General features: G+C 45.9%; 2 protein-coding genes across 4 annotated transcripts in view; both read right to left on the bottom strand.

Moving 5' to 3' along the window:
* The window catches only part of LOC306832745 (collagen alpha-3(VI) chain-like), a 112,530-nt gene that overhangs the window by 20,873 nt on the left and 69,301 nt on the right, over positions 1-22,356 (bottom strand). The gene's annotated exons all lie outside the window — the stretch shown is intronic.
* Positions 29-22,253, bottom strand: LOC306832918 (collagen alpha-1(XII) chain-like; the record flags this gene model as incomplete). Its single annotated transcript, XM_079357939.1, has 29 exons — positions 29-3,079; positions 3,344-3,943; positions 4,252-4,770; positions 5,035-5,634; positions 5,943-6,461; positions 6,726-7,325; positions 7,673-7,748; positions 8,043-8,152; positions 8,417-8,606; positions 9,734-9,843; positions 10,108-10,687; positions 11,023-11,534; positions 11,799-12,374; positions 12,746-12,821; positions 13,116-13,225; positions 13,490-14,069; positions 14,405-14,916; positions 15,181-15,780; positions 16,128-16,203; positions 16,498-16,607; positions 16,872-17,451; positions 17,787-18,298; positions 18,563-19,138; positions 19,510-19,585; positions 19,880-19,989; positions 20,254-20,853; positions 21,174-21,680; positions 21,945-22,102; positions 22,204-22,253. 29 exons carry the CDS (start codon positions 22,251-22,253, stop codon positions 2,211-2,213), a joined length of 11,094 nt encoding a protein of 3,697 aa, XP_079214065.1. The 3' UTR covers positions 29-2,210.

Below are 22,356 nucleotides of genomic sequence, written 5' to 3'. Positions count from 1 at the left end.
AAAGATTTTTTATTTTTTTTGCTACAGATATGATCAAGATATTGAACCCGACGAAGGAAGGATAAAGGCAGCAAATATACAAGGCTGTATGGATATATGTCAGCCTCTGCTGGAGAAACATTTAGCTGCTAGTCAGTTGCTTAACAATAAATAGGCTTTAGTATAAGGAAAGTTGTGTGTAAGAACAATATTCTTAGCTCTTCTCCCAGAATGAATTTTTGCAACCTCAATCTGGATTGATATTGAAGTGTATTTTACATGCGACAATGTAATATAAATAAGTATTTGAAGTGTAAATGTGCTGCTGAAGCATGTGAGCCTTTTGGGGGACAAATGGTGTTCTTAAAGTTAGAGGTTGATTTAACATCAAAGACAATGTAGGGGTTTATTTATGGGGATATTCCTTAAGACTGAGAAAGATAAACAATGTAGTATTGAAATGAGAACAGACACTTAGGCTACATTGGGGGAGATAAGAAGTTACCCTCATGGTGACCTGTGTAACCTTTGAAGCCATATGTCCTGAGGAACCACAGGGGGTGCAGGACTGTAGGAGAGGCACATCTGAATGATCAAAGCCTAAATGAAGTCGTAAATGTCCTGATGTTTCTTTGACCAAAATTGTATAAATAAGAAGGTCTTCTCATTGTTCGAGAGGATCACATTTGGCTGGTGACTCTCCCAGGTGCCATGACTAACCTGGACTGATGCTGTTTCTTGACTTTGTAAATAAATGTCTTACATTACAAGCAAGTCAGTGTCAGCGGATTTTTCTTCATCATCTACACATCATCGTCTAAGGAGGAGGACTTAAGAAACTACAATATATATTATATAAAAGGTTAACTGCAAATAAAACAAAAAAGGGTCAAGTACATAATAAATGTCAAAAAAAATATTGGAGATCCCTTCAACGTACAACAATATCGAAACCCTCATTACGTTGAAAGCCAAGATTGGAAAATCCATTAAGAGAAATCTAAGCCTGGAGCTAGCAGTCAAACCAAACACAGATCTCTGAGAAGTAGATAGGGCATATTTCTCATACTTGAAGATTGCTCGATACTTTTAAGGGTGCACTCACACTAGGCAATCCGTACTCTTCCCAACCATGGTTGACCCCCAAAGTCCAGTATGTTTGACTAGTGTAAGTACTGGGCTCAACCATGTTACAATTTATTTGCCTCGACCGGGATCGAAAAGGTTCTGTCTCGCTGTCTTGTAAACCAAGCACACTTCATGAGCATGAAGCCATGCATGGGTAGAATAACAACATTATATAAAGAGGTAACTGTGCAGGAGCAATATAAATGCAGGCCAGCAGGAGCATGTGGACAGGGGCAATTGTATTTTAGCACATTGTGGAGCAACTTGGCCAAGTGTGAGTATCCCCTTTGATGTAAATATTCCACGTAATGAGGTTTCAGTGTGTTAACCACACAGCTACATTTGTCTGTGCTGATGTCTGTGTGTAAAAACTCTTGATAACTCTCTCTTTCTTGGATGTTAGAGATCAAATGCCAGACAACTAGACATCACATTTGAAAAGGAAAGGAACATTATGCATGAAGAAAATGTCTGCATGTATTTTTCTCAAACACAGGTAAAAATAATGTAATTCCCATTCTACAATAAGACATTACATAATGCATTAATATACAACTGAGGCAACTAGGCTACAGATGATACAGTATGTTTTTGTGTTGTTGTTTTTTTCAGATGAAAAGGGAAGGAACACTTTTTTCTTCAGAATGCAGAAAAATATGTATATATGTATATGTATTGGAACATTGATCAGTTTATTGACATGCAGACATTCAAAATACATGCATACATGCATGTTGGAAACTCAAAGAATTTGAGGAAAAAAGGAGAAGTGAGTTTTTAATAGATTGTTGTTGTTAGGCTGTTGTATTTGCTGAAAGTATTTGAAGTTTGATCATCCTTGACTTATTGTTTCAAAAGTGCAATGACTTTGAGAAGGTGACCAAAAGAAGTTTATTTAAAATTATAGTGGTTTTGTTGAAAACTATGTTGAAAGGTTATAAAAAATGCAAGTCAAGTAAACCTTTAAAAAAAGACAGCAATAGGTTGGTATTGGTTCGGTACAAAAATGAAAGAAAAAAAACAACAACCTTCAACATGAATGTTAGGAAAGTTGTAGGTGTTTATTGCATCATGTGCATATCGATGAGGTCCAAACAAGCTATTCAGTGAAAATATTTAAAGGAAAAACAGTTGAATAGTGAAATAAAAATCAAACACTGTGCATCATTTTCCCAGGAAGTGAATGTGTTGTAACTAGAAAATATGTAAAAAAGCAAAAGAGATGGGAGTAAAAAAGATACACATGAAAAAAAGTTCTGACACATGAAAAATTGGTTAAAAACATAGGAAAAAATGACCAAACTTGTCAAGTTTATCTTACTGTTCAAATTGCATCCGAGCATGACATTGGAAACTAAGAATCTGTCACTTTTCTTACCAGTTGTTGTTGGTGTGATGGGCGTGGCCCTGGTTAGCACTTTGTTCATTACAGAGTAGAGCTGTTTCTGGGCACTGGGGAGATCAGTGAAGTCAGACACTGACAGAGCGTAACTTGGCTCATATGATATCTTCTGCAGCTCCCTACTGTCAGAATTCCTTGTGCCAATGCCTATTACATAAATGCCCTGCTGTTTGAGAGCAGAGGCCGGGGTATCGACATTGTCAAAAGACCTTCCACCATTTAGCAGGACCAACATTTGTGGAACACCTTGCAGGCGCCTGCTCCCAGAGGAGTTTGTAAAGGCCTGGTCCCTGACGTATTGGAGGGCTGCCCCGGTGTTGAGAGGTCTGCCTCCTCTATGTCTCAGGCCTCTGACCGTATCCAAAACATCCTGTTTTGTGCTGTATGTGTTCAGATAGAAATGGATCTCTGCATCTCTGCTGTATTGGACCACAGAGACACGGTCTTTGTTAGGTCCTACGTTCAATTTCTCCACCACTTTCTCAACAAAATCTAGCATGGCAGGGAAGCCACTCCTTGTGCCGTCAGAACCATCCAGAAGGAACACGATATCCTTTTTGGCAGTGTCGACTGAGAACAGACAGGAAGACATTAAGTGAAATTTTCTGCAAAATCTACACTGCTGTGCTAATCATCAAGTGGTGCAATTTTCCTTGATTTCTTTGTTTTGGAATCACCTAAGGCTGGCTTATTCAATCTAAACAATGGGGGAGCACTTCCCCCTTATCTCGGAATGCCGCTACACAAATGTCAGACTTATTTTCCTTGCCTCAGTTTAGGTCAAAAAAATCATGTCTCTGTCTGGCCAGTAAAGGGCCATGCTTGTGAACATACCAGAATCAGTTAGTAGTTCTGGGATGACCTTGATAACCACAGCCTCCACAGAGGACTGAAGTTGTTGTTGGACATTAGGAAGGTCAGTGAATTCAGACACAGTTAGTGCATAACTGGGCTCGTGGGATATCCTCTGCAGTTCTTTGCTGTCAGCCCTCCTGGTTCCAATTGCAAAGGTCAAGACACCCAGCTGTTTGAGAGCAGAGGCTGGTTGATCAACACTGTCAAAAGACCTTCCACCACTTATCAAAACTAGGACCTGTGGGACTCCTTCCTGGAGCCTGCTTCCAGCAGAGGCCGTGAAGACATTATCCCTCAAGTACTGGAGAGCTGCTCCAGTGTTGAGGGGTCTTCCACCTTTGTGCCTCAATCCTCTGACAGTGTCAAGGATGTCTCCTTTTGTGGTGTACGAGTTCAGATAGAATTGCACAGCTGGATCTCTGCTGTACTGAACCACTGAGACACGGTCTTTGTTGTCATCCACACTGAGTGTCTCTACAACTCTTTGGACAAAGTCTTTCACAGCTGGGAAGCCACTTCTAGTACCATCAGATCCATCCAACAAGAACACAACATCTTTTCCTGCTGGCTTTCTCTCCACTAGGGAACAAAGAATTTCAGACATGTTCAGGTTCCTGTGTCAAATGTTTACCACGTCAAAATCAGATGACCAAAGCTAACCTGGAATTTAGCAACCTACGCCGTTTCATCTGGAACAAACGTATCGTCATAGTGCTGCTGGCTTACCTCGGCTTCAATAAATAACACGTTCATACTGTTCAATTTGCATCCTACCATGACCTGGGAAAATCAAAATCTGTCACTTTTCTTACCAGTTGTTGTTGGTGTGATGGGCGTGGCCCTGGTTAGCACTGTGTTCATGACAGAGTAGAGCTGTTTCTGGGCACTGGGGAGATCAGTGAAGTCAGACACTGACAGAGCGTAACTTGGCTCATATGATATCTTCTGCAGCTCCCCACTGTCAGAGTTCCTTGTGCCAATGCCTACCACATAGACGCCCTGCTGTTTGAGAGCAGAGGCCGGGGTATCGACATTGTCAAAAGACCTTCCACCATTTAGCAGGACCAACATTTGTCGAACACCTTGCAGGCGCCTGCTCCCGGAGGAGTTTGTAAAGGCGTTGTCCCTGACGTATTGGAGGGCTGCCCCGGTGTTGAGGGGTCTGCCTCCTCTATGTCTCAGCCCTCTGACTGTATCCAAAATATCCTGTTTTGTGCTGTATGTGTTCAGATAGAAATGGATCTCTGCATCTTTGCTGTATTGGACCACAGAGACACGGTCTTTGTTAGGTCCTACGTTCAATTTCTCCACCACTTTCTCAACAAAATCTAGCATGGCAGGGAAGCCACTCCTTGTGCCGTCAGAACCATCCAGAAGGAACACGATATCCTTTTTGGCAGTGTCGACTGAGAACAGACAGGAAGACATTAAGTGAAATTTTCTGCAAAATCTACACTGCTGTGCTAATCATCAAGTGGTGCAATTTTCCTTGATTTCTTTGTTTTGGAATCACCTAAGGCTGGCTTATTCAATCTAAACAATGGGGGAGCACTTCCCCCTTATCTCGGAATGCCGCTACACAAATGTCAGACTTATTTTCCTTGCCTCAGTTTAGGTCAAATAAATCAAGTGTCTATCTGGCCAGTAAAGGTCCATGCTTGTGAACATACCAGAAACCGTTGGTGGTTCTGGGGCGACCTCGATAACCACAGACTCCACGGACGACTGAAGTTGTTGTTGGACATTGGGAAGGTCAGTGAATTCAGACACAGTTAGTGCATAACTGGGCTCGTGGGATATCTTCTGCAGTTCTTTGCTGTCAGCGCTCCTGGTTCCAATTGCAAAGGTCAAGACACCCAGCTGTTTGAGAGCAGAGGCTGGTTGATCAACACTGTCAAAAGACCTTCCACCACTTATCAAAACTAGGACCTGTGGGACTCCTTCCTGGAGCCTGCTTCCAGCAGAGGCCGTGAAGACATTATCCCTCAAGTACTGGAGAGCTGCTCCAGTGTTGAGGGGTCTTCCACCTTTGTGCCTCAATCCTCTGACAGTGTCAAGGATGTCTCCTTTTGTGGTGTACGTGTTCAGATAGAATTGCACAGCTGGATCTCTGCTGTACTGAACCACTGAGACACGGTCTTTGTTGTCATCCACACTGAGTGTCTCTACAACTCTTTGGACAAAGTCTTTCACAGCTGGGAAGCCACTTCTAGTACCATCAGATCCATCCAACAAGAACACAACATCTTTTCCTGCTGGCTTTCTCTCCACTAGGGAACAAAGAAGTTCAGAAATGTTCAGGTTCCTGTGTCAAATGTTTACCACGTCAAAGTCAGATGACCAAAGCTAACCTGGAATTTAGCAACCTATGCCGTTTCATCTGGAACAAACGTATCGTCATAGTGCTGCTGGCTTACCTCGGCTTCAATAAATAACACGTTCATACTGTTCAATTTGCATCCTACCATGACCTGGGAAAATCAAAATCTGTCACTTTTCTTACCAGTTGTTGTTGGTGTGATGGGCGTGGCCCTGGTTAGCACTGTGTTCATGACAGAGTAGAGCTGTTTCTGGGCACTGGGGAGATCAGTGAAGTCAGACACTGACAGAGCGTAACTTGGCTCATATGATATCTTCTGCAGCTCCCCACTGTCAGAGTTCCTTGTGCCAATGCCTATCACATAGACGCCCTGCTGTTTGAGAGCAGAGGCCGGGGTATCGACATTGTCAAAAGACCTTCCACCATTTAGCAGGACCAACATTTGTCGAACACCTTGCAGGCGCCTGCTCCCGGAGGAGTTTGTAAAGGCGTTGTCCCTGACATATTGGAGGGCTGCCCCGGTGTTGAGGGGTCTGCCTCCTCTATGTCTCAGCCCTCTGACTGTATCCAAAATATCCTGTTTTGTGCTGTATGTGTTCAGATAGAAATGGATCTCTGCATCTTTGCTGTATTGGACCACAGAGACACGGTCTTTGTTAGGTCCTACGTTCAATTTCTCCACCACTTTCTCAACAAAATCTAGCATGGCAGGGAAGCCACTCCTTGTGCCGTCAGAACCATCCAGAAGGAACACGATATCCTTTTTGGCAGTGTCGACTGAGAACAGACAGGAAGACATTAAATGAAATTTTCTGCAAAATCTACACTGCTGTGCTAATCATCAAGTGGTGCAATTTTCCTTGATTTCTTTGTTTTGGAATCACCTAAGGCTGGCTTATTCAATCTAAACAATGGGGGAGCACTTCCCCCTTATCTCGGAATGCCGCTACACAAATGTCAGACTTATTTTCCTTGCCTCAGTTTAGGTCAAACAAATCAAGTGTCTATCTGGCCAGTAAAGGGCCATGCTTGTGAACATACCAGAAACAGTTGGTGGTTCTGGGGCGACCTCGATAACCACAGACTCCACGGAGGACTGAAGTTGTTGTTGGACATTGGGAAGGTCAGTGAATTCAGACACAGTTAGTGCATAACTGGGCTCGTGGGATATCTTCTGCAGTTCTTTGCTGTCAGCGCTCCTGGTTCCAATAGCAAAGGTCAAGACACCCAGCTGTTTGAGAGCAGAGGCTGGTTGATCAACACTGTCAAAAGACCTTCCACCACTTATCAAAACTAGGACCTGTGGGACTCCTTCCTGGAGCCTGCTTCCAGCAGAGGCCGTGAAGACATTATCCCTCAAGTACTGGAGAGCTGCTCCAGTGTTGAGGGGTCTTCCACCTTTGTGCCTCAATCCTCTGACAGTGTCAAGGATGTCTCCTTTTGTGGTGTACGTGTTCAGATAGAATTGCACAGCTGGATCTCTGCTGTACTGAACCACTGAGACACGGTCTTTGTTGTCATCCACACTGAGTGTCTCTACAACTCTTTGGACAAAGTCTTTCACAGCTGGGAAGCCACTTCTAGTACCATCAGATCCATCCAACAAGAACACAACATCTTTTCCTGCTGGCTTTCTCTCCACTAGGGAACAAAGAAGTTCAGAAATGTTCAGGTTCCTGTGTCAAATGTTTACCACGTCAAAGTCAGATGACCAAAGCTAACCTGGAATTTAGCAACCTATGCCGTTTCATCTGGAACAAACGTATCGTCATAGTGCTGCTGGCTTACCTCGGCTTCAATAAATAACACGTTCATACTGTTCAATTTGCATCCTACCATGACCTGGGAAAATCAAAATCTGTCACTTTTCTTACCAGTTGTTGTTGGTGTGATGGGCGTGGCCCTGGTTAGCACTGTGTTCATGACAGAGTAGAGCTGTTTCTGGGCACTGGGGAGATCAGTGAAGTCAGACACTGACAGAGCGTAACTTGGCTCATATGATATCTTCTGCAGCTCCCCACTGTCAGAGTTCCTTGTGCCAATGCCTATCACATAGACGCCCTGCTGTTTGAGAGCAGAGGCCGGGGTATCGACATTGTCAAAAGACCTTCCACCATTTAGCAGGACCAACATTTGTGGAACACCTTGCAGGCGCCTGCTCCCGGAGGAGTTTGTAAAGGCGTTGTCCCTGACATATTGGAGGGCTGCCCCGGTGTTGAGGGGTCTGCCTCCTCTATGTCTCAGCCCTCTGACTGTATCCAAAATATCCTGTTTTGTGCTGTATGTGTTCAGATAGAAATGGATCTCTGCATCTTTGCTGTATTGGACCACAGAGACACGGTCTTTGTTAGGTCCTACGTTCAATTTCTCCACCACTTTCTCAACAAAATCTAGCATGGCAGGGAAGCCACTCCTTGTGCCGTCAGAACCATCCAGAAGGAACACGATATCCTTTTTGGCAGTGTCGACTGAGAACAGACAGGAAGACATTAAGTGAAATTTTCTGCAAAATCTACACTGCTGTGCTAATCATCAAGTGGTGCAATTTTCCTTGATTTCTTTGTTTTGGAATCACCTAAGGCTGGCTTATTCAATCTAAACAATGGGGGAGCACTTCCCCCTTATCTCGGAATGCCGCTACACAAATGTCAGACTTATTTTCCTTGCCTCAGTTTAGGTCAAACAAATCAAGTATCTATCTGGCCAGTAAAGGGCCATGCTTGTGAACATACCAGAAACAGTTGGTGGTTCTGGGGCGACCTCGATAACCACAGACTCCACGGAGGACTGAAGTTGTTGTTGGACATTGGGAAGGTCAGTGAATTCAGACACAGTTAGTGCATAACTGGGCTCGTGGGATATCTTCTGCAGTTCTTTGCTGTCAGCGCTCCTGGTTCCAATAGCAAAGGTCAAGACACCCAGCTGTTTGAGAGCAGAGGCTGGTTGATCAACACTGTCAAAAGACCTTCCACCACTTATCAAAACTAGGACCTGTGGGACTCCTTCCTGGAGCCTGCTTCCAGCAGAGGCCGTGAAGACATTATCCCTCAAGTACTGGAGAGCTGCTCCAGTGTTGAGGGGTCTTCCACCTTTGTGCCTCAATCCTCTGACAGTGTCAAGGATGTCTCCTTTTGTGGTGTACGTGTTCAGATAGAATTGCACAGCTGGATCTCTGCTGTACTGAACCACTGAGACACGGTCTTTGTTGTCATCCACACTGAGTGTCTCTACAACTCTTTGGACAAAGTCTTTCACAGCTGGGAAGCCACTTCTAGTACCATCAGATCCATCCAACAAGAACACAACATCTTTTCCTTCTGGCTTTCTCTCCACTAGGGAACAAAGAAGTTCAGAAATGTTCAGGTTCCTGTGTCAAATGTTTACCACGTCAAAGTCAGATGACCAAAGCTAACCTGGAATTTAGCAACCTACGCCGTTTCATCTGGAACAAACGTATCGTCATAGTGCTGCTGGCTTACCTCGGCTTCAATAAATAACACGTTCATACTGTTCAATTTGCATCCTACCATGACCTGGGAAAATCAAAATCTGTCACTTTTCTTACCAGTTGTTGTTGGTGTGATGGGCGTGGCCCTGGTTAGCACTGTGTTCATGACAGAGTAGAGCTGTTTCTGGGCACTGGGGAGATCAGTGAAGTCAGACACTGACAGAGCGTAACTTGGCTCATATGATATCTTCTGCAGCTCCCCACTGTCAGAGTTCCTTGTGCCAATGCCTATCACATAGACGCCCTGCTGTTTGAGAGCAGAGGCCGGGGTATCGACATTGTCAAAAGACCTTCCACCATTTAGCAGGACCAACATTTGTCGAACACCTTGCAGGCGCCTGCTCCCGGAGGAGTTTGTAAAGGCGTTGTCCCTGACGTATTGGAGGGCTGCCCCGGTGTTGAGGGGTCTGCCTCCTCTATGTCTCAGCCCTCTGACTGTATCCAAAATATCCTGTTTTGTGCTGTATGTGTTCAGATAGAAATGGATCTCTGCATCTTTGCTGTATTGGACCACAGAGACACGGTCTTTGTTAGGTCCTACGTTCAATTTCTCCACCACTTTCTCAACAAAATCTAGCATGGCAGGGAAGCCACTCCTTGTGCCGTCAGAACCATCCAGAAGGAACACGATATCCTTTTTGGCAGTGTCGACTGAGAACAGACAGGAAGACATTAAGTGAAATTTTCTGCAAAATCTACACTGCTGTGCTAATCATCAAGTGGTGCAATTTTCCTTGATTTCTTTGTTTTGGAATCACCTAAGGCTGGCTTATTCAATCTAAACAATGGGGGAGCACTTCCCCCTTATCTCGGAATGCCGCTACACAAATGTCAGACTTATTTTCCTTGCCTCAGTTTAGGTCAAACAAATCAAGTGTCTATCTGGCCAGTAAAGGGCCATGCTTGTGAACATACCAGAAACAGTTGGTGGTTCTGGGGCGACCTCGATAACCACAGACTCCACGGAGGACTGAAGTCGTTGTTGGACATTGGGAAGGTCAGTGAATTCAGACACAGTTAGTGCATAACTGGGCTCGTGGGATATCTTCTGCAGTTCTTTGCTGTCAGCGCTCCTGGTTCCAATAGCAAAGGTCAAGACACCCAGCTGTTTGAGAGCAGAGGCTGGTTGATCAACACTGTCAAAAGACCTTCCACCACTTATCAAAACTAGGACCTGTGGGACTCCTTCCTGGAGCCTGCTTCCAGCAGAGGCCGTGAAGACATTATCCCTCAAGTACTGGAGAGCTGCTCCAGTGTTGAGGGGTCTTCCACCTTTGTGCCTCAATCCTCTGACAGTGTCAAGGATGTCTCCTTTTGTGGTGTACGTGTTCAGATAGAATTGCACAGCTGGATCTCTGCTGTACTGAACCACTGAGACACGGTCTTTGTTGTCATCCACACTGAGTGTCTCTACAACTCTTTGGACAAAGTCTTTCACAGCTGGGAAGCCACTTCTAGTACCATCAGATCCATCCAACAAGAACACAACATCTTTTCCTGCTGGCTTTCTCTCCACTAGGGAACAAAGAAGTTCAGAAATGTTCAGGTTCCTGTGTCAAATGTTTACCACGTCAAAGTCAGATGACCAAAGCTAACCTGGAATTTAGCAACCTATGCCGTTTCATCTGGAACAAACGTATCGTCATAGTGCTGCTGGCTTACCTCGGCTTCAATAAATAACACGTTCATACTGTTCAATTTGCATCCTACCATGACCTGGGAAAATCAAAATCTGTCACTTTTCTTACCAGTTGTTGTTGGTGTGATGGGCGTGGCCCTGGTTAGCACTGTGTTCATGACAGAGTAGAGCTGTTTCTGGGCACTGGGGAGATCAGTGAAGTCAGACACTGACAGAGCGTAACTTGGCTCATATGATATCTTCTGCAGCTCCCCACTGTCAGAGTTCCTTGTGCCAATGCCTATCACATAGACGCCCTGCTGTTTGAGAGCAGAGGCCGGGGTATCGACATTGTCAAAAGACCTTCCACCATTTAGCAGGACCAACATTTGTCGAACACCTTGCAGGCGCCTGCTCCCAGAGGAGTTTGTAAAGGCGTTGTCCCTGACATATTGGAGGGCTGCCCCGGTGTTGAGGGGTCTGCCTCCTCTATGTCTCAGCCCTCTGACTGTATCCAAAATATCCTGTTTTGTGCTGTATGTGTTCAGATAGAAATGGATCTCTGCATCTTTGCTGTATTGGACCACAGAGACACGGTCTTTGTTAGGTCCTACGTTCAATTTCTCCACCACTTTCTCAACAAAATCTAGCATGGCAGGGAAGCCACTCCTTGTGCCGTCAGAACCATCCAGAAGGAACACGATATCCTTTTTGGCAGTGTCGACTGAGAACAGACAGGAAGACATTAAGTGAAATTTTCTGCAAAATCTACACTGCTGTGCTAATCATCAAGTGGTGCAATTTTCCTTGATTTCTTTGTTTTGGAATCACCTAAGGCTGGCTTATTCAATCTAAACAATGGGGGAGCACTTCCCCCTTATCTCGGAATGCCGCTACACAAATGTCAGACTTATTTTCCTTGCCTCAGTTTAGGTCAAACAAATCAAGTGTCTATCTGGCCAGTAAAGGGCCATGCTTGTGAACATACCAGAAACAGTTGGTGGTTCTGGGGCGACCTCGATAACCACAGACTCCACGGAGGACTGAAGTTGTTGTTGGACATTGGGAAGGTCAGTGAATTCAGACACAGTTAGTGCATAACTGGGCTCGTGGGATATCTTCTGCAGTTCTTTGCTGTCAGCGCTCCTGGTTCCAATAGCAAAGGTCAAGACACCCAGCTGTTTGAGAGCAGAGGCTGGTTGATCAACACTGTCAAAAGACCTTCCACCACTTATCAAAACTAGGACCTGTGGGACTCCTTCCTGGAGCCTGCTTCCAGCAGAGGCCGTGAAGACATTATCCCTCAAGTACTGGAGAGCTGCTCCAGTGTTGAGGGGTCTTCCACCTTTGTGCCTCAATCCTCTGACAGTGTCAAGGATGTCTCCTTTTGTGGTGTACGTGTTCAGATAGAATTGCACAGCTGGATCTCTGCTGTACTGAACCACTGAGACACGGTCTTTGTTGTCATCCACACTGAGTGTCTCTACAACTCTTTGGACAAAGTCTTTCACAGCTGGGAAGCCACTTCTAGTACCATCAGATCCATCCAACAAGAACACAACATCTTTTCCTGCTGGCTTTCTCTCCACTAGGGAACAAAGAAGTTCAGAAATGTTCAGGTTCCTGTGTCAAATGTTTACCACGTCAAAGTCAGATGACCAAAGCTAACCTGGAATTTAGCAACCTACGCCGTTTCATCTGGAACAAACGTATCGTCATAGTGCTGCTGGCTTACCTCGGCTTCAATAAATAACACGTTCATACTGTTCAATTTGCATCCTACCATGACCTGGGAAAATCAAAATCTGTCACTTTTCTTACCAGTTGTTGTTGGTGTGATGGGCGTGGCCCTGGTTAGCACTGTGTTCATGACAGAGTAGAGCTGTTTCTGGGCACTGGGGAGATCAGTGAAGTCAGACACTGACAGAGCGTAACTTGGCTCATATGATATCTTCTGCAGCTCCCCACTGTCAGAGTTCCTTGTGCCAATGCCTATCACATAGACGCCCTGCTGTTTGAGAGCAGAGGCCGGGGTATCGACATTGTCAAAAGACCTTCCACCATTTAGCAGGACCAACATTTGTGGAACACCTTGCAGGCGCCTGCTCCCGGAGGAGTTTGTAAAGGCGTTGTCCCTGACGTATTGGAGGGCTGCCCCGGTGTTGAGGGGTCTGCCTCCTCTATGTCTCAGCCCTCTGACTGTATCCAAAATATCCTGTTTTGTGCTGTATGTGTTCAGATAGAAATGGATCTCTGCATCTTTGCTGTATTGGACCACAGAGACACGGTCTTTGTTAGGTCCTACGTTCAATTTCTCCACCACTTTCTCAACAAAATCTAGCATGGCAGGGAAGCCACTCCTTGTGCCGTCAGAACCATCCAGAAGGAACACGATATCCTTTTTGGCAGTGTCGACTGAGAACAGACAGGAAGACATTAAGTGAAATTTTCTGCAAAATCTACACTGCTGTGCTAATCATCAAGTGGTGCAATTTTCCTTGATTTCTTTGTTTTGGAATCACCTAAGGCTGGCTTATTCAATCTAAACAAAGGGGGAGCACTTCCCCCTTATCTCGGAATGCCGCTACACAAATGTCAGACTTATTTTCCTTGCCTCAGTTTAGGTCAAATAAATCAAGTGTCTATCTGGCCAGTAAAGGGCCATGCTTGTGAACATACCAGAAACAGTTGGTGGTTCTGGGGCGACCTCGATAACCACAGACTCCACGGAGGACTGAAGTTGTTGTTGGACATTGGGAAGGTCAGTGAATTCAGACACAGTTAGTGCATAACTGGGCTCGTGGGATATCTTCTGCAGTTCTTTGCTGTCAGCGCTCCTGGTTCCAATTGCAAAGGTCAAGACACCCAGCTGTTTGAGAGCAGAGGCTGGTTGATCAACACTGTCAAAAGACCTTCCACCACTTATCAAAACTAGGACCTGTGGGACTCCTTCCTGGAGCCTGCTTCCAGCAGAGGCCGTGAAGACATTATCCCTCAAGTACTGGAGAGCTGCTCCAGTGTTGAGGGGTCTTCCACCTTTGTGCCTCAATCCTCTGATAGTGTCAAGGATGTCTCCTTTTGTGGTGTACGTGTTCAGATAGAATTGCACAGCTGGATCTCTGCTGTACTGAACCACTGAGACACGGTCTTTGTTGTCATCCACACTGAGTGTCTCTACAACTCTTTGGACAAAGTCTTTCACAGCTGGGAAGCCACTTCTAGTACCATCAGATCCATCCAACAAGAACACAACATCTTTTCCTGCTGGCTTTCTCTCCACTAGGGAACAAAGAAGTTCAGAAATGTTCAGGTTCCTGTGTCAAATGTTTACCACGTCAAAGTCAGATGACCAAAGCTAACCTGGAATTTAGCAACCTACGCCGTTTCATCTGGAACAAACGTATCGTCATAGTGCTGCTGGCTTACCTCGGCTTCAATAAATAACACGTTCATACTGTTCAATTTGCATCCTACCATGACCTGGGAAAATCAAAATCTGTCACTTTTCTTACCAGTTGTTGTTGGTGTGATGGGCGTGGCCCTGGTTAGCACTGTGTTCATGACAGAGTAGAGCTGTTTCTGGGCACTGGGGAGATCAGTGAAGTCAGACACTGACAGAGCGTAACTTGGCTCATATGATATCTTCTGCAGCTCCCCACTGTCAGAGTTCCTTGTGCCAATGCCTATCACATAGACGCCCTGCTGTTTGAGAGCAGAGGCCGGGGTATCGACATTGTCAAAAGACCTTCCACCATTTAGCAGGACCAACATTTGTGGAATACCTTGCAGGCGCCTGCTCCCGGAGGAGTTTGTAAAGGCGTTGTCCCTGACGTATTGGAGGGCTGCCCCGGTGTTGAGGGGTCTGCCTCCTCTATGTCTCAGCCCTCTGACTGTATCCAAAATATCCTGTTTTGTGCTGTATGTGTTCAGATAGAAATGGATCTCTGCATCTTTGCTGTATTGGACCACAGAGACACGGTCTTTGTTAGGTCCTACGTTCAATTTCTCCACCACTTTCTCAACAAAATCTAGCATGGCAGGGAAGCCACTCCTTGTGCCGTCAGAACCATCCAGAAGGAACACGATATCCTTTTTGGCAGTGTCGACTGAGAACAGACAGGAAGACATTAAGTGAAATTTTCTGCAAAATCTACACTGCTGTGCTAATCATCAAGTGGTGCAATTTTCCTTGATTTCTTTGTTTTGGAATCACCTAAGGCTGGCTTATTCAATCTAAACAAAGGGGGAGCACTTCCCCCTTATCTCGGAATGCCGCTACACAAATGTCAGACTTATTTTCCTTGCCTCAGTTTAGGTCAAATAAATCAAGTGTCTATCTGGCCAGTAAAGGGCCATGCTTGTGAACATACCAGAAACAGTTGGTGGTTCTGGGGCGACCTCGATAACCACAGACTCCACGGAGGACTGAAGTTGTTGTTGGACATTGGGAAGGTCAGTGAATTCAGACACAGTTAGTGCATAACTGGGCTCGTGGGATATCTTCTGCAGTTCTTTGCTGTCAGCGCTCCTGGTTCCAATTGCAAAGGTCAAGACACCCAGCTGTTTGAGAGCAGAGGCTGGTTGATCAACACTGTCAAAAGACCTTCCACCACTTATCAAAACTAGGACCTGTGGGACTCCTTCCTGGAGCCTACTTCCAGCAGAGGCCGTGAAGACATTATCCCTCAAGTACTGGAGAGCTGCTCCAGTGTTGAGGGGTCTTCCACCTTTGTGCCTCAATCCTCTGATAGTGTCAAGGATGTCTCCTTTTGTGGTGTACGTGTTCAGATAGAATTGCACAGCTGGATCTCTGCTGTACTGAACCACTGAGACACGGTCTTTGTTGTCATCCACACTGAGTGTCTCTACAACTCTTTGGACAAAGTCTTTCACAGCTGGGAAGCCACTTCTAGTACCATCAGATCCATCCAACAAGAACACAACATCTTTTCCTGCTGGCTTTCTCTCCACTAGGGAACAAAGAAGTTCAGAAATGTTCAGGTTCCTGTGTCAAATGTTTACCACGTCAAAGTCAGATGACCAAAGCTAACCTGGAATTTAGCAACCTACGCCGTTTCATCTGGAACAAACGTATCGTCATAGTGCTGCTGGCTTACCTCGGCTTCAATAAATAACACGTTCATACTGTTCAATTTGCATCCTACCATGACCTGGGAAAATCAAAATCTGTCACTTTTCTTACCAGTTGTTGTTGGTGTGATGGGCGTGGCCCTGGTTAGCACTGTGTTCATGACAGAGTAGAGCTGTTTCTGGGCACTGGGGAGATCAGTGAAGTCAGACACTGACAGAGCGTAACTTGGCTCATATGATATCTTCTGCAGCTCCCCACTGTCAGAGTTCCTTGTGCCAATGCCTATCACATAGACGCCCTGCTGTTTGAGAGCAGAGGCCGGGGTATCGACATTGTCAAAAGACCTTCCACCATTTAGCAGGACCAACATTTGTGGAACACCTTGCAGGCGCCTGCTCCCGGAGGAGTTTGTAAAGGCGTTGTCCCTGACATATTGGAGGGCTGCCCCGGTGTTGAGGGGTCTGCCTCCTCTATGTCTCAGCCCTCTGACTGTATCCAAAATATCCTGTTTTGTGCTGTATGTGTTCAGATAGAAATGGATCTCTGCATCTTTGCTGTATTGGACCACAGAGACACGGTCTTTGTTAGGTCCTACGTTCAATTTCTCCACCACTTTCTCAACAAAATCTAGCATGGCAGGGAAGCCACTCCTTGTGCCGTCAGAACCATCCAGAAGGAACACGATATCCTTTTTGGCAGTGTCGACTGAGAACAGACAGGAAGACATTAAGTGAAATTTTCTGCAAAATCTACACTGCTGTGCTAATCATCAAGTGGTGCAATTTTCCTTGATTTCTTTGTTTTGGAATCACCTAAGGCTGGCTTATTCAATCTAAACAATGGGGGAGCACTTCCCCCTTATCTCGGAATGCCGCTACACAAATGTCAGACTTATTTTCCTTGCCTCAGTTTAGGTCAAATAAATCAAGTGTCTATCTGGCCAGTAAAGGGCCATGCTTGTGAACATACCAGAAACAGTTGGTGGTTCTGGGGCGACCTCGATAACCACAGACTCCACGGAGGACTGAAGTTGTTGTTGGACATTGGGAAGGTCAGTGAATTCAGACACAGTTAGTGCATAACTGGGCTCGTGGGATATCTTCTGCAGTTCTTTGCTGTCAGCGCTCCTGGTTCCAATTGCAAAGGTCAAGACACCCAGCTGTTTGAGAGCAGAGGCTGGTTGATCAACACTGTCAAAAGACCTTCCACCACTTATCAAAACTAGGACCTGTGGGACTCCTTCCTGGAGCCTACTTCCAGCAGAGGCCGTGAAGACATTATCCCTCAAGTATTGGAGAGCTGCTCCAGTGTTGAGGGGTCTTCCACCTTTGTGCCTCAATCCTCTGATAGTGTCAAGGATGTCTCCTTTTGTGGTGTACGTGTTCAGATAGAATTGCACAGCTGGATCTCTGCTGTACTGAACCACTGAGACACGGTCTTTGTTGTCATCCACACTGAGTGTCTCTACAACTCTTTGGACAAAGTCTTTCACAGCTGGGAAGCCACTTCTAGTACCATCAGATCCATCCAACAAGAACACAACATCTTTTCCTGCTGGCTTTCTCTCCACTAGGGAACAAAGAAGTTCAGAAATGTTCAGGTTCCTGTGTCAAATGTTTACCACGTCAAAATCAGATGACCAAAGCTAACCTGGAATTTAGCAACCTACGCCGTTTCATCTGGAACAAACGTATCGTCATAGTGCTGCTGGCTTACCTCGGCTTCAATAAATAACACGTTCATACTGTTCAATTTGCATCCTACCATGACCTGGGAAAATCAAAATCTGTCACTTTTCTTACCAGTTGTTGTTGGTGTGATGGGCGTGGCCCTGGTTAGCACTGTGTTCATGACAGAGTAGAGCTGTTTCTGGGCACTGGGGAGATCAGTGAAGTCAGACACTGACAGAGCGTAACTTGGCTCATATGATATCTTCTGCAGCTCCCCACTGTCAGAGTTCCTTGTGCCAATGCCTATCACATAGACGCCCTGCTGTTTGAGAGCAGAGGCCGGGGTATCGACATTGTCAAAAGACCTTCCACCATTTAGCAGGACCAACATTTGTGGAACACCTTGCAGGCGCCTGCTCCCGGAGGAGTTTGTAAAGGCGTTGTCCCTGACATATTGGAGGGCTGCCCCGGTGTTGAGGGGTCTGCCTCCTCTATGTCTCAGCCCTCTGACTGTATCCAAAATATCCTGTTTTGTGCTGTATGTGTTCAGATAGAAATGGATCTCTGCATCTTTGCTGTATTGGACCACAGAGACACGGTCTTTGTTAGGTCCTACGTTCAATTTCTCCACCACTTTCTCAACAAAATCTAGCATGGCAGGGAAGCCACTCCTTGTGCCGTCAGAACCATCCAGAAGGAACACGATATCCTTTTTGGCAGTGTCGACTGAGAACAGACAGGAAGACATTAAGTGAAATTTTCTGCAAAATCTACACTGCTGTGCTAATCATCAAGTGGTGCAATTTTCCTTGATTTCTTTGTTTTGGAATCACCTAAGGCTGGCTTATTCAATCTAAACAATGGGGGAGCACTTCCCCCTTATCTCGGAATGCCGCTACACAAATGTCAGACTTATTTTCCTTGCCTCAGTTTAGGTCAAATAAATCAAGTGTCTATCTGGCCAGTAAAGGGCCATGCTTGTGAACATACCAGAAACAGTTGGTGGTTCTGGGGCGACCTCGATAACCACAGACTCCACGGAGGACTGAAGTTGTTGTTGGACATTGGGAAGGTCAGTGAATTCAGACACAGTTAGTGCATAACTGGGCTCGTGGGATATCTTCTGCAGTTCTTTGCTGTCAGCGCTCCTGGTTCCAATTGCAAAGGTCAAGACACCCAGCTGTTTGAGAGCAGAGGCTGGTTGATCAACACTGTCAAAAGACCTTCCACCACTTATCAAAACTAGGACCTGTGGGACTCCTTCCTGGAGCCTACTTCCAGCAGAGGCCGTGAAGACATTATCCCTCAAGTACTGGAGAGCTGCTCCAGTGTTGAGGGGTCTTCCACCTTTGTGCCTCAATCCTCTGATAGTGTCAAGGATGTCTCCTTTTGTGGTGTACGTGTTCAGATAGAATTGCACAGCTGGATCTCTGCTGTACTGAACCACTGAGACACGGTCTTTGTTGTCATCCACACTGAGTGTCTCTACAACTCTTTGGACAAAGTCTTTCACAGCTGGGAAGCCACTTCTAGTACCATCAGATCCATCCAACAAGAACACAACATCTTTTCCTGCTGGCTTTCTCTCCACTAGGGAACAAAGAAGTTCAGAAATGTTCAGGTTCCTGTGTCAAATGTTTACCACGTCAAAGTCAGATGACCAAAGCTAACCTGGAATTTAGCAACCTACGCCGTTTCATCTGGAACAAACGTATCGTCATAGTGCTGCTGGCTTACCTCAGCTTCAATAAATAACACGTTCATACTGTTCAATTTGCATCCTACCATGACCTGGGAAAATCAAAATCTGTCACTTTTCTTACCAGTTGTTGTTGGTGTGATGGGCGTGGCCCTGGTTAGCACTGTGTTCATGACAGAGTAGAGCTGTTTCTGGGCACTGGGGAGATCAGTGAAGTCAGACACTGACAGAGCGTAACTTGGCTCATATGATATCTTCTGCAGCTCCCCACTGTCAGAGTTCCTTGTGCCAATGCCTATCACATAGACGCCCTGCTGTTTGAGAGCAGAGGCCGGGGTATCGACATTGTCAAAAGACCTTCCACCATTTAGCAGGACCAACATTTGTGGAACACCTTGCAGGCGCCTGCTCCCGGAGGAGTTTGTAAAGGCGTTGTCCCTGACATATTGGAGGGCTGCCCCGGTGTTGAGGGGTCTGCCTCCTCTATGTCTCAGCCCTCTGACTGTATCCAAAATATCCTGTTTTGTGCTGTATGTGTTCAGATAGAAATGGATCTCTGCATCTTTGCTGTATTGGACCACAGAGACACGGTCTTTGTTAGGTCCTACGTTCAATTTCTCCACCACTTTCTCAACAAAATCTAGCATGGCAGGGAAGCCACTCCTTGTGCCGTCAGAACCATCCAGAAGGAACACGATATCCTTTTTGGCAGTGTCGACTGAGAACAGACAGGAAGACATTAAGTGAAATTTTCTGCAAAATCTACACTGCTGTGCTAATCATCAAGTGGTGCAATTTTCCTTGATTTCTTTGTTTTGGAATCACCTAAGGCTGGCTTATTCAATCTAAACAATGGGGGAGCACTTCCCCCTTATCTCGGAATGCCGCTACACAAATGTCAGACATATTTTCCTTGCCTCAGTTTAGGTCAAATAAATCATGTGTCTATCTGGCCAGTAAAGGGCCATGCTTGTGAACATACCAGAAACAGTTGGTGGTTCTGGGGCGACCTCGATAACCACAGACTCCACGGAGGACTGAAGTTGTTGTTGGACATTGGGAAGGTCAGTGAATTCAGACACAGTTAGTGCATAACTGGGCTCGTGGGATATCTTCTGCAGTTCTTTGCTGTCAGCGCTCCTGGTTCCAATTGCAAAGGTCAAGACACCCAGCTGTTTGAGAGCAGAGGCTGGTTGATCAACACTGTCAAAAGACCTTCCACCACTTATCAAAACTAGGACCTGTGGGACTCCTTCCTGGAGCCTGCTTCCAGCAGAGGCCGTGAAGACATTATCCCTCAAGTACTGGAGAGCTGCTCCAGTGTTGAGGGGTCTTCCACCTTTGTGCCTCAATCCTCTGACAGTGTCAAGGATGTCTCCTTTTGTGGTGTACGTGTTCAGATAGAATTGCACAGCTGGATCTCTGCTGTACTGAACCACTGAGACACGGTCTTTGTTGTCATCCACACTGAGTGTCTCTACAACTCTTTGGACAAAGTCTTTCACAGCTGGGAAGCCACTTCTAGTACCATCAGATCCATCCAACAAGAACACAACATCTTTTCCTGCTGGCTTTCTCTCCACTAGGGAACAAAGAATTTCAGACATGTTCAGGTTCCTGTGTCAAATGTTTACCACGTCAAAATCAGATGACCAAAGCTAACCTGGAATTTAGCAACCTGCGCCGTTTCATCTGGTACAAACGTATCGTCATAGTGCTGCTGGCTTACCTCGGCTTCAATAAATAACACGTTCATACTGTTCAATTTGCATCCTACCATGACCTGGGAAAATCAAAATCTGTCACTTTTCTTACCAGTTGTTGTTGGTGTGATGGGCGTGGCCCTGGTTAGCACTGTGTTCATGACAGAGTAGAGCTGTTTCTGGGCACTGGGGAGATCAGTGAAGTCAGACACTGACAGAGCGTAACTTGGCTCATATGATATCTTCTGCAGCTCCCCACTGTCAGAGTTCCTTGTGCCAATGCCTATCACATAGACGCCCTGCTGTTTGAGAGCAGAGGCCGGGGTATCGACATTGTCAAAAGACCTTCCACCATTTAGCAGGACCAACATTTGTGGAACACCTTGCAGGCGCCTGCTCCCGGAGGAGTTTGTAAAGGCGTTGTCCCTGACGTATTGGAGGGCTGCCCCGGTGAAGAGGGGTCTGCCTCCTCTATGTCTCAGCCCTCTGACTGTATCCAAAATATCCTGTTTTGTGCTGTATGTGTTCAGATAGAAATGGATCTCTGCATCTTTGCTGTATTGGACCACAGAGACACGGTCTTTGTTAGGTCCTACGTTCAATTTCTCCACCACTTTCTCAACAAAATCTAGCATGGCAGGGAAGCCACTCCTTGTGCCGTCAGAACCATCCAGAAGGAACACGATATCCTTTTTGGCAGTGTCGACTGAGAACAGACAGGAAGACATTAAGTGAAATTTTCTGCAAAATCTACACTGCTGTGCTAATCATCAAGTGGTGCAATTTTCCTTGATTTCTTTGTTTTGGAATCACCTAAGGCTGGCTTATTCAATCTAAACAATGGGGGAGCACTTCCCCCTTATCTCGGAATGCCGCTACACAAATGTCAGACATATTTTCCTTGCCTCAGTTTAGGTCAAATAAATCATGTGTCTATCTGGCCAGTAAAGGGCCATGCTTGTGAACATACCAGAAACAGTTGGTGGTTCTGGGGCGACCTCGATAACCACAGACTCCACGGAGGACTGAAGTTGTTGTTGGACATTGGGAAGGTCAGTGAATTCAGACACAGTTAGTGCATAACTGGGCTCGTGGGATATCTTCTGCAGTTCTTTGCTGTCAGCGCTCCTGGTTCCAATTGCAAAGGTCAAGACACCCAGCTGTTTGAGAGCAGAGGCTGGTTGATCAACACTGTCAAAAGACCTTCCACCACTTATCAAAACTAGGACCTGTGGGACTCCTTCCTGGAGCCTGCTTCCAGCAGAGGCCGTGAAGACATTATCCCTCAAGTACTGGAGAGCTGCTCCAGTGTTGAGGGGTCTTCCACCTTTGTGCCTCAATCCTCTGACAGTGTCAAGGATGTCTCCTTTTGTGGTGTACGT

This window comes from Symphodus melops (assembly GCF_947650265.1).
Source record: "Symphodus melops genome assembly, chromosome: 12".
Lineage (NCBI taxonomy): Eukaryota > Metazoa > Chordata > Actinopteri > Labriformes > Labridae > Symphodus > Symphodus melops.
This window is presented reverse-complemented; position numbering and strand designations above follow the sequence as displayed.